General features: G+C 39.3%; 1 protein-coding gene across 1 annotated transcript in view; it reads right to left on the bottom strand.

The window, feature by feature from the left end:
• Positions 1 to 12,707, bottom strand: part of LOC110173470 (glutamate decarboxylase 1-like) — a 67,179-nt gene that overhangs the window by 6,735 nt on the left and 47,737 nt on the right. Inside the window, exons 2-11 of the mRNA XM_055151855.1 lie at positions 9,283 to 9,329; positions 8,636 to 8,733; positions 8,351 to 8,409; positions 8,201 to 8,272; positions 7,937 to 8,108; positions 5,814 to 5,927; positions 4,269 to 4,325; positions 2,977 to 3,114; positions 2,299 to 2,541; positions 610 to 700 (exon numbers count right to left, since the gene is read on the bottom strand). Of these exons, the coding sequence (XP_055007830.1) occupies positions 610 to 700; positions 2,299 to 2,541; positions 2,977 to 3,114; positions 4,269 to 4,325; positions 5,814 to 5,889 (605 nt within the window). The 5' untranslated portion in view covers positions 5,890 to 5,927; positions 7,937 to 8,108; positions 8,201 to 8,272; ... (1 more) ...; positions 8,636 to 8,733; positions 9,283 to 9,329. The remainder of the gene's footprint in view (positions 1 to 609; positions 701 to 2,298; positions 2,542 to 2,976; positions 3,115 to 4,268; positions 4,326 to 5,813; positions 5,928 to 7,936; positions 8,109 to 8,200; positions 8,273 to 8,350; positions 8,410 to 8,635; positions 8,734 to 9,282; positions 9,330 to 12,707) is intronic.

The following is a 12,707-nucleotide window of genomic DNA, read 5'->3' on the forward strand; positions in this document are numbered from 1 at the left end:
TGGCAAGTAACGTCTGTGCTATTGATTCAAAAAATGTATGTCTATATCATAAACTGTATATGGTCTTCACAGACTAGGGTCTTCATAGCTCATCTTACAAACATGAAAGTCCTCCTCATATTAAGAAACATGAATACCCAAGATCCCAGAGTTCAGTACATCTTATATCTACAGTATAACTACATTGTGTAACTTCGTCACATCACTGTCCCACTCATGTGTGCATTTCCCATCACTGTCTTATGATGTTGTTGTTGTTTATTTTTGGTTCAGCAGATTAACTACAGAGTTACAGCTCATTCACAGAATGTTGTGGTGGTTCGTGCCCTCTATCAGACAAGACCACCATGTTGCTTTGACCTGAAATCAATATGCAATCTAACAGCCCCTCGGGCGGGCCGCTTAGAATTTACAGTAGAGTCTGTCGATAGGGGACAAACCTAACACTTTATATAACCGGCCTCAGAGGGGACCACCACAACACCAGTCTATTTATGAGCCTGACTGGGAGCTGTTTCCAGTGGCCTACAAACAGGAACTCTGTTGTCCTTTCCTGACATTTGGAGGTGTTCCCCCTTTACATAATCAAGCATGTTGTTGTTCTCTTACATGTTAGTGTTGGCAGTAGAGGTGAGCCACTCTCCTGCCAGACCAATGATGTCAAGTCCTGAGGACAGCTGGTTGAAGAAGCGTGGGTGACCTAGGCGAAAAAGACACACCACTTTTAATGTTGTGCTTCTCTAAAGATATATATGTGTGTGTGTGTGTGTGTGTGTGTGTGTGTGTGTGTGTGTGTGTGTGTGTGTGTGATAAAAGCTTGAATGCACAGTCACTGCAGTGCCCTGTGGCTAGAAAATTAAAAACTATGAACTGTGTGCAAATCTATAAAGGCCAGTAAGGCCATTTGCCAAAATGTTTATATTTCTGAGTTCAGGCTGTTATCTCCAAGAATCACAATGCCAAAAGGCAATTTAGTATTTTAAAAGATACAGTAGAGTTTCAACATAGTTTAAGTATTCATAAATTATATAATGTTTTGTTTTAAGTAGCTGCAAAACATTTACCATTAATACGTGAAATTATAGGGCAAAGTATAGACTAAATCAGTGGTTATCAACACTACAAAAAAATAAATAAATAAATGGTGGCCTGTTTTCTTATTTAGTATTTCACAAATACAACCCAAATGGCATGATTAATTATTTAAAAAATAAGCGCAGAGAAATCCAACATCTATAGGAAATAACAAATTAATATTAAATACTACTAATAACTAATCAATTATTACTAGCCACTACACTTGCACATAGGGAAGTATAGCAATATAATACACCTGGATATGAATAGAGGTTTTGTATGAAGTCACGTTCAGTAAATAGCCTTTTTTACACCATTGTTCTTCTTTCTACAATTTGTAACATAGTCGTAGCCAAAAAACAAGTAAACTACTATTAATCAAAGCAAAAGAGATTGTCCGATTTTTGCCCTTATCCTTTTTACAGTGGCTAATTTCGTATTCCCTTGGTCAAACATGAGCCTGTGGGGCCTGACAAAGCAATGCTCAGTGTCCCATAATTACTCCAGCAACAAGGCAGCTATATGACAGCTATTTAATCTCAAAGGTGCTAACACATAGTCAGCATCAATGAAGCCCGCAGCCCTGAAAGCATAGTGGTGCCATGTAAATTATAATACACTTGTAAACTACAATGTATTGTTTAATATATAGATTTGTACCAATCAAGGCCTAATCTAATATAGCAACATTTAAGCTTCAGTATGTCAGCACCATGGACAGCTCCTACAACTAGACTTCACTGAGAAATAAATAAAAACAGTGTGACGAAGTGTAGACAGTGTCGACCCCAAGTGATAAATAAACCCCAAGGGACAGTTTGTCGTTTTAACAGCTTGAATGGGACCATGTAAGGGGCCCCTCAGGCAACACTAGCTTTAATAAGTTAAAGAGGAAAAGAAAGGGATGGTGTCAAGTAAAGAGGTGCCAGGGGGGCAATAAATAAGACAGACATGGCAATGTGCTTTACACTGGCTGGCAGAACAAAACAGAATGTAAGAGTAGAATATATTTGTCTAGATTTACAATAGCATCACCTGTGGTTATTATATAGTCAGATCTATAAAGTTTGTTTGTGTTGCATCAGAAAAAAATACATTGTGTTGAGTAAGTATGCTTAAATATCACTGGGGATTAGTTTCAAATAATGACTGCAATAAAATGAGTGAGACTTTAGCATAATGCATAAGCGGCGTATGTCATAGAGTTTGTGTGACTCATACCAGTGCGGACTCCATATTTGAGCGTGTCCCTACAGTCCACCAGGATCTGCTCCAGGGATTCGGGCTGATCAGACAGCTCCAGGTTGAAGCCCTCCATGCCCTCCAGCAGCTGGTGGGGGTGGTGGAAGTCCAGCACCTTGGTGGAGCGGTCAAAGGTCTTCTTGACATAGTTGGTCAGAATTTCAACCACTTCTAATAAAAACTGAATGGTTGGATCCTCTCCATTTTTGGCAGGAAGAAGGTCTAGAGGATGGGTAAACATTTTTAAACATCCATTTGTAAACAATGAGTCCTTTCATTATTTGTCATTATTTGTCAATCCAAATCTAGCTCTAAAAATGTAGCCTAAATATTACTATATATAAAATGTTTTAAGGTTGTCCAGAACAATGTGCAAGTAAGGCACATAGCATTGTAACTTTATGAAATTGTTAATGAAAATATTTTTGTGTGCAAATAAAATATATTTTAACAGTATTTTCCAGAATGGCTCTCTATAATCTTAAACGTTAACACAGACACAACGTTATTATCGTGTTAGAGAACATTATATATTTGTTTAATATTATATTTTATTTCTGCCTTTATTAAATTTGATCTTAATATAACCTGTTAATATTCGTACATGAATCACCATTAAAATAACCTTATTAACATAACAAATTTGCAAAGGCTGACCTCTGGCGAACAGGTTTGAAAAGTCGGTCTCAGTGCGGCGGAAGTTCGTGTCTCTGTCGCTGTTGTCGCACGAGAGCAGATTCTTGTGGCCCGCGAGCCTCCCCTTCTCCTCCAGGCTGTTGTTCTTCTGCAGAAACCCTAAAGTGTTGCACGGCGGAGAACACGAGTTATCACTAAACACCTCCATCCTCTCCCACATCCAACGGCCTCAAACTCAAATTAAAACTTAAAATGGATCACATGAACAACGGGCTTACAAACCAGTCAGTTATGTGCGCTATTTCTGAAGAGAGACAAATAGGAAGTCATATATACAAGGCACAATCAGTATGGTGTGCCCGCCTCACTGACATCACAAACAGGAAGCGCTCACAGGAGTCACCCTCCTGCCTCGTCTGCCCCATGCATGATCTGCCCACACACGCACTGCCCACACGCGCACAGGACAGAGGCCCGTGTGCAGTGTTCAGTGGTGCGGGATGATCTGATGACCCACGCCGCCAATAATAGACTCCCCATAAAGAGGGGTTAATGAACGACGGGCCCTGAAGCGCTTCTCTGACGTGAGGATCTCCGTGCGCAGGGTAAATGGGACAACCGGTAGTGAAGCCAAATATTATCCTTTATGATATTTTAGTCAATGGAAGGGGCCAAAGGGCAGTTTATTGCTAGACTGAGATTGTGATTGCTGTGGGTAGTTTATTCAAAATATTTCAGTATAATTTATTCAAAATGCAACCTAAATCAATCGAGGTTGATTGGCAGCTATGGCAGGTGTACACAAAAATGAAAGTTTGGTTGATTATCTTTTAATAGACCAGCAGTATTTTGCGGTTTTCGGCTATTTTAATTTTTGGCATTTTTAAAAGCCACAATCGAAATTACCCGATGTATTAAAAGATCCTATTTTGCAGCGCCACGCCCTCTGTCACGCCGCCAGTTACAGTCATAGGCCTAAGTTTCATAGCACAGCCTTCACAAGGGCCACGCTGTCTTAGTGTCGGTTTTTCTCCTGGAGATGATGCTCAAAGACGCGGGGGGTTTGAGGGGGCAGCCGGGAGTGTTACCGAGGGCCCTTATCATCAGAGCAGCAGGCTAATGTCCACTGACCTTTATACGAGATGAAAATGCACAGTGACAGTCATGGATGGCCCTGTTGTAATAGCGTCTACACTGGCCTTATTCAGGGCCTCCTTTATTTGCTCGACAAAAAATGGAAATTTTGTGACATGGCGAAAAATCTTGTAGATTATATGAGCCCGTTCAATTGTGGCCTTTGTACAGGAACTTACCACAAATCTTCATCCCAAGTTTCCGTGTGCATCCGTGCATCCACGCGTATTCGTTGGCTAAAACAGAATGGTGGACGGTTGATTTTCTTGCTCAAAAAGACAAGCGAAGCGCGAAAGGAAAAGCATGAGACATGTGATGGGGCGGATGAAGCACAGAGCAGAGTGAAGCTTGATGCAGCGTAGCCATACCATTTATTTTGTTATTTATTTTAATTACTTTAAAAGGCCTATTTTCTTCTGTCTGTAGCTCGTTATAATAACTTCCGATTTCAAAGTTGATCGAAACAGACAGTGGCCCGTGTGGCACATCCAGGCAGGTTCACACACACACGCACCAAGAGGCGGGTTGGGATTAAAACCCGTGAAATGAGCTCACGGAGGAGGGCAAGAATTAATTGAGTGAAACACGGTGTGTGACTGGAGCGGGCTGCTTCAATGTCTTTGGCTGGGATTGTGTAGCTTAAGCAGCCGAGATGCAGCAGCGAGCTATAGCCTTTATCCACAACAGCGCATGCATTCATTTCAGCCTAAACATGCGTGAGAAATGACGTAAAGCGAGAGAAGAAGATTGATATCTACCTGATGAAAAGTTTATGAACACAAACCGATAATTATTAGATCAACTCGTGAAAGAAAAGCAGCTTCAGGTGCTCAGTCAGGCCAAAGCGCACACACGCACGACGCACAGAGACACAAGCAGCCGCAAGGCGTGAGATGGAGCGTGGCACAGAAGATAATGGCAACATCCAGCAGAGGAATACGAGCAAGTCAGACAAAACAGATTTAATCATTTATTAGGTATAATGCTCACAAAATTATAGGCTATGTGTTACTGGGCCTGAGGCTGGTTTTTGAGAATTATGATCAAATTGAGGTGCCTGTACAATTGGCTAAAAAAAAAAAGACAAGTTCGCATAAAAATGCATCATATGGCCGGTTTGTGAGTCTTTATGAGAGAATAAGGAAAAACATGGGCTATATGGGTCTTAGGTTTGCATGATTATTATAACATTGTTTTCTTTTGCATGTAAGCGAGGGCCCTTTACCAATCTGGGAAACGAGATAAAATGAATTACAGCACCCAGTACGTCAAATGAATTAGGACAACGGATGAGAATATAATGATCAAATTAACTAAATAATCCAGCAAAGAACTGTGTGTATTTATTTTTAAAACACTCAAATATAGGGACTGGCCATAAATATCGACATCGCCAGACTTAATGGCGACTTGTTTGTGGCGCGTCCCCTCGGTGCGCACTGGTGATCTGCGTGACAGACAGGCAGCTGTGATGGCTCTGTTCTTAAGCACAATGATTAACGATCAAGTCCACACAGCAAATGGCCCGGGAAAGACGCACTTCTATCAGACAGAGTAGAGATGAGTGCTGTTTTATTCCTTCTTAATCACCTTGTATCTTGTGTCTTTGAACAAGGCATCGGTTAGCGACTGTCAGAATCAGTAAACTGAACATTAATGAGCCGATCTGGAGTCGACAGGAGCAGGGTTATTATAAGACATATGAAGAGATAGAGGGGACCTACTTGTGGATGGGGGTCTTAAATTGGAGGAGTTTGGGTCTTGGTCCCCACTGGTGGCTCTTGGTTCCGACGTAGCCATCACTCCTGGGTTATGTGCCTACTGTCGTGTAGTCTTTACTGGGGAATAAAAGGTCGAGTTTATAAGACAGAATGGTAAAATATGTATTACTAAAATTAAACCAGTTTACCAGAAAATGTCATAAATTGACTATATTGACCAAAATGCCCGACGAATTAGGCTCGGGACGCACCCATTATTGTTCTATATTTTGCATGAATTGTATTTCAGATTTGTAAAATCCCATTTGCTTTTATCAGACAGTATTGCAAATAATAATAATAAAAACTTTGCCTCGGACAAGCAATGTACCACGCATCTTATGTCAAACAAGTTATTTCGGAGAACATTTGCTTGTTCAGGACTAGAAACCTAAGCAGTTAAACTGTGACTCGTTGCAAATTAAATGTGCACATAATCTACACCATTTACTTATTGATGCAAAAATCGACATTTCAATTAAGTTGAGCTTTGAACAAGCGCACATGCCATCATCACTCAATGTCATTGCGCGGCAAAAAGCAGACTGAGCACCTAATGGATGCGTCCTGTCACTCATCACAAGCTAATTATTAGCTATTAAACAGCAACACCAAACACACAATTTAAATGACCGCGCTCGACTTGGATAGATTGGCCATCTAAACTGAGAAGAACGCTAACAGAAACCTTCACTGCGTTACGCATGGGACCAAACATTTGGTGGAAGCAAAAGAGGCAAAAAAGCAGCTTACCAGTGTACAGGTTGTCGATTCCAGACTCCAGACAAACGACAAGTAGGTGTAAAAAAAATGCCACCCAGAGCGCGAAAAGAAACAGTCCAGTGGCGGAGGAGGCGGAATACAAACAGAGCGAAGTCAAATCTCATCCAGCGGCGCGCAAGTGACCCTTTTTCCCTCAAGAATATCTTTTATTCGTTATTTATATCTCACGCCCCGGCAGCCCATTGGTCTCTTCACGCAGGCATGAGTCACAGCCTTGCCTCTCTCTGACGAATAATGGAGCTTCCTTGACAGCTGCTGACAGCCACAATCCACTTAATAAGAAAAGCCTAAAAAGCAGAAACAAACCAATGACGTATTTTTCCACGTAGAAGTGGCTGCGCGCGAGACTCCAGGTAAAGATGGATAGGTGGGTGGTGTCAAGGAAACAAAGCATGTGAAAAGTGTTTGTACTGACTTGAATTGACCTTGGTGGAGAGAGAGGCTTGGTTTGCCATCTGTGAATGTCTTTAGTAATTTACAAAAAATATAGATATAGATGTAGATATAACCAAATTATTCTCACAAAGTCATCCTTAACCTTGACATGTACATTGTCTTAAACTGGTTGAAAGACAACGTCCTTTCTCATATGAGCGTGTCTTGCTCTGTTGAACTGGGCCATTATGCTCATCCAACCTGTGCAAATTAATTAAAGATTTGGTCATGTGATTTTTCCCTTTTTACAGGCCATGCATGAAGATAATACATAATAATGAATTCTGAGATAAAATGGCTTTATAGTAACCCAATAAATAGCATGGCTACATATGAAGGTCTGGTCCTGAAAAACAATAAAATGTCTAAATGGTAATAATTGTCAAAGGTTATGTGTATGTTATGTGTTATGTGGTAAATTAAAAGTGTCAAATAGTAATTCAAATAGAGAAGGGACAATAGGTTGCGTTCACATTATTTAGAATTCTAGGTTTGGTGATGCCATTTCAGTTGGAGGACAGGCCAATATAACTCAGTGGGATTCGGACAGAGATAATAACCACAAACCAGGTTAACAAATCTTACTCAGTTAAAGAGCAAATTTTTAAACTATAGTGATTGTAAAATGTTGTGATGGACATGACACAAGTTACCCACCACACCACTAGAATTTTGTTGTTTTAAATTAAGTTGAAGAATGTTTCAGGGGTGTTTTGGAACAACTTCAAGTGTTCAAATGGCAGACATAAAGCATTTTAATCTTTTTTTTTTTTTTGTCTAGTCAAAAGTAGTTTAAGTCAACTGCCTATGCCGTCAGAGAGGATTTTGCAATCAGACATCTTCGTCCTCAATATCTTGGTCCTCCTCACCATTTTCTCTGTTCCTGTAGTTACTATCTCCAGTCCCGTCATTATTCCTCTCGTCATCTTCATCATTGTAATCTTCATCATTCTCATCTTCATCATCATCACTGCCATCTTCCTCTTCATTACTCTCATCTTCATCCTCACTCTCACTCTCATCTTCATCTTCGCTGTCCTCCTCATTATCATCACATGTATTGTTCATTGAAAACAGGAAGAGATAGAAATCAAGAGACTGATGTAAAAGTGCAGTGCCCCGGTCATTCTTACCATTTGGTTGACCTTGACGTATAGTTTGAAGAAGTGCCTCAATGGTACTGTTGCTGGGATCATGGATGAAAACTACAGAAAAAGTAAAAAAACAGCTTCTGATCACACTCATACACATAACAAAGTTAATACAATAATATAATCACATACTCATCTAACAAAGTTGTCTGGCTCTTGTAAAAATATTTTTCAAATAAAGTACACAAAAGCTGAAAAACAATAAATGTGTTTGTTCAACAGTTATTAAACTGTACATGTAAATCATGAAGTTTTAGATCAAAGAAAGATTTACACCACTATGTAATAATGACATTCACTGCAGGTACATACATTTTAGGACATAGTCAAATATGTGAATTTTGATTACGCAACAACACAAAATGTCAATCACATACACAATGCTATTGTAGGTAAGAAGTATAAGAATAAAATTACCTGGGCTTTAAAATGAGTTAGTTTTTTGTGTATTTCAGCATCTTCAACAATTGAAACACTCTGTTCCATTTGACTGGGCTCTTCCATCAAGATAGGCTCTGATTTGGAGAGATTAAATATTACAAATGCTTGTGGCTATTTTACTGAAATTGTATAAATGGTGACCATTATTCAGATAAACTTTGATCTGATTTGTATTGGATTGTGTACTCGCAACTTTAGTTATCCTAATGTTAAACTAAAGAAGATTCTCAGATCAGATTAAGATCAGAAGCTTTCTGAAAGTATGGCAGTGTGATATATGTGTTTGCTAGTGGATGGTGGAGACCCAGCAGCTGACTGGGTTGTTCCACAGCTCTTGTTTACTTTTTTCACAGTTTTGGCTAAAGCATCTCTGTGAAGTGTGGCATAGCTTGCCAGTAATACAACCTTTTTACATCTGATCTATTGTATGATCCAGGTTTTCATTTCTTTTATGTTATGTGATTTAAAATTATTTGATCTTGAACTAATTGACTTGATTCCTTAACAGCTTTACAAAGTCCTCCTACGTAACCACACTTTCACTGACTATTTTAGTTGACAAGCAAAATGTAGTGTTATATCTCGACCAGCTCAGACTGTGGAGACAATTGTTTTGAACAAACCTTCCTCAGTTTCCACGGACACTGATGCGCACGCATGTTGAGGATTCCTTGAAAAAAGGAATAACTTGAATGTAACTGAGCAATAGTACATGTATAGACATTTTCTTTTAAATACCACACCCACACACACTCAGCCAGTGAATGGACAGAAGCACCACTGAAACCCAACAAATCACAATGAATGTAGAGTGGTTGCCTCAGGGCGATATCTAGTTACAACATGAGACATTTCCACACCTGGGCCCTTCAGTTAGTGACACTTTTCTCATTGTCCCTGGTGAATACCAGCACACACTGCTGGTTAAACTGTAGCAGCTTAAACAATTAACTCCAAACTTTCATTTGGACTTACCAGTGAGCATTTCCAGTTCTGTTACATTAGCAGGTGCATCCAACCCAAAATATGAATTGAGGAGAGGTAAATTAAGTTTAAAAAAAAAAAAAAAAAGCACATTTATTAGTTTTAGGGCTACCTGTGGCTCTAGATTTGAAGATCCATGCATCCTGTTGACAAATAAAAAGAAATAACACATGTTGAAGAGTAGTCAGTTAGCTATGTTAGCATCTTCCAACATAAGAATTAACAGATATTGCTATGACCTTCATGACAGCTCCACTACCTGTCCAACAGCTCATTCGCTGTGAGGAAATAACTCTGGAGAATAATGTAGTCTAACATGACTAACTCTTTAGTTAACGTTAGCAACTTGTGCTAATGCTAATTCTTCTGCTGTGAAGTTCGACTGAAACTGGATCTTCACAGTTACCATAGCAACATAAATGGTTTGATGAAGCACTTAGTTGTACTCTGTGGTTCCACCAGTTCCACTCAGTGAATGAAACAATGAATATCTGAATATTTTGATGTTTACAGTAACATGTCCACTTGAACAATTTGTATCTTGTGGTGGTGTTTCAATTCCCTTTCATCCCCTTTGACACTGTAACAAGTCATTGCCCCTGGTCTCACAGTCTTTAAATGGTATAAACCTGACAAGCAAAACCTGTAACAACAAACCTGTGCGTCAAATATTTCGAAAGCAAAAAAAAAAAAAAAATCACAGTGAAAAATTCTACTGGAGATCATCTGACTGGCACAAAGCCCGGCTTTTTCCAAACAAAAGAAATATATTTTAAGATCTTGCAAAAAATATACCCGTTATCAGTGACTTATCTAAATATGTTGAAAAAAGTTTATAGAAGAAGAATATAGAAGAAGTGACACTGACACATCTTTTTGTTTATTGTGGCAAAACGTATGTTTGTTTGTGGACTTTGTAGCAATAGTATCATCAAAAAGAAGAAAAATCTCCCCTGTATTTAAAATATTCAATGTATCTAATCTTAGTTTTATATGACTTGCATTTAATCCTTTGTATATGTTGTATTTGTTGTATTTTGTGTGTGAATTTTACTTTGTCATTTTGAAAGTGAACAACATGGAACTATATTTATTTAGTTTAAACAGCAACCAATATTCTATTATTTCTTTGTTTTTAATCCAGAGGTGGAATAAAACTATATAGGTTAATCCATCTAGCCCCTCTATGGGTTTACATTTATCTTCCCATTTAGGTCCTCACAGAATAATCTAAAATCTAATTTACAGTGTTTAACCAGTTGAGTCATGGTGCAGGGGAGCTACTTCTCAGCTCTTTTAGCTGTCCACTTTCAGTGTCAGCCATTTTTCACTGTGTTTAAGTGGCTGTAACTGCTACATTAGCTGTGCATACGTCCAGAGAGCTGCCTCCAGTCTTGAGATTCTCTGTTAAAAGAGAAAGAAGATAGACTTGAGTTATTTTGTGTGGCTAATAGGTGCAGGTCTTCATGCCTGTCTGAAGTAAGATGCAGAATGATAAGCAGTTTGACAGACCCAAACCCAACACAGCCATAAGCCCATATTAGATCATGCCAGCAGAGTTCATTTAATGAGCTAGTAATAGGTTGGTTTATGAAATCATGGGTTAGCCCACATCAGTTATGCAGGCAGACATAGAGCTTGCATGTATTTGACCATGTGGGCTATCTATGACCATTGTGTATTTAAGTAAATGGGGTCCCAAAATGGATGTTGCAAAGTGATGAACGGCAGCGCTGGTCTAAACTGAGAATATAAACAACAGGTCTAGAGCCCAAAGCCTAGAATTCTTAAGAACACTTGAATACAAAAAATGAGAATTAGTGTGAATGAAGTGTGCAAATCTGACTCTGACATGGCAGCATAATAAAATGGCAAATGTGTGTGCTCTAATTCACTGACCCACAACAGTACTTTAATTTTGGTCATTTTTGTACTGTCCAGCAGGATAAAGTTACAACACAAAATAAAAATATATAATATAACATATAAGATCCATCTATGTGAATCACTCCACTCACTTCTTTTAAAAATCTAAAATAAAAGTGGCCTATAAAGGTACATAAAATACACACACATTTGTTGTACTGAAGCCCTGCAGACCTCCACACCTGCTCCAGAAGGTGGATGGGCAAATTTATTCCACTCAGACGACATGATAACAGAGTCATTTCACACTCGACTGCCCGCACTCACATTCCCTGTCTGTGTTGGGGAGCACATCTATTAGGCGCTGGCATCTTGGCTATGTACTGTATACGCCTTCAGAGACGTCCTGCTACACACACATTTCCATATGATGAACCCAGAGGCCATTTTGACAGTGCCACAAAAGACACGAAGAGGCGCCACAGTGTGTAATGTGTAGCATGTATCCCTGCCACCGAACACAATGTACTGCATATTGTCATTAACAGGGATTACCATTAGAAAAACATAGCAACATCGTAATGACTTCCATTGCCAGTGTAGGGACATACGTGGGCGCCTCCTGTTTTAGATGTTTGTGCTAAAAAACAGCATCTGTGCTAATCTTTCAATGTGATGTGGAGTATATCGGTCTGTCCACACGCCTCACAGCCCCTGGCAGACAGAAAGGCTAATAATAAATGCAAATTACAATCACAGGAGCAGAGCCTAGCTGGAGAGGATAATTGCTCCATAATGGTAGTGTGTGGGAGGGAGGGGTGAAGTGCATGTGTGTCTTGTAAACTGGACAGATTGAAAGAAAGGGGTTACCAAAAGTCAGGAACTGACGTCACAGCCAGACTGCATAACCGGACTACATGGGTGTTTGGGAAATTGATTTATTTGTTGGATGAAACTAGATTTTTCCAGTACAGGAGGCAAGTAAGGACAACTTTGTGTGCTACTGTGATGTAATGACCTTCAAAATTGTCAACCTGTTATCAGGTGAATAAGCTAATTATCCATAGCACCATCAGAACCACTAATTCCATACATAGTACTGGTGCAATATGTAGTGTTAAGTAATTATGTTTGTTGCTGGCAAGTTTGTGACTAACAAACAAAAGAGAAATAAATTGATTTTTTTTTTTATTTAATA

The sequence above is a fragment of the Boleophthalmus pectinirostris genome, unplaced genomic scaffold, assembly GCF_026225935.1.
Source record: "Boleophthalmus pectinirostris isolate CB_2022bp ecotype Guang Dong unplaced genomic scaffold, ASM2622593v1 HiC_scaffold_16, whole genome shotgun sequence".
Classification (NCBI taxonomy): Eukaryota; Metazoa; Chordata; class Actinopteri; order Gobiiformes; family Gobiidae; genus Boleophthalmus; species Boleophthalmus pectinirostris.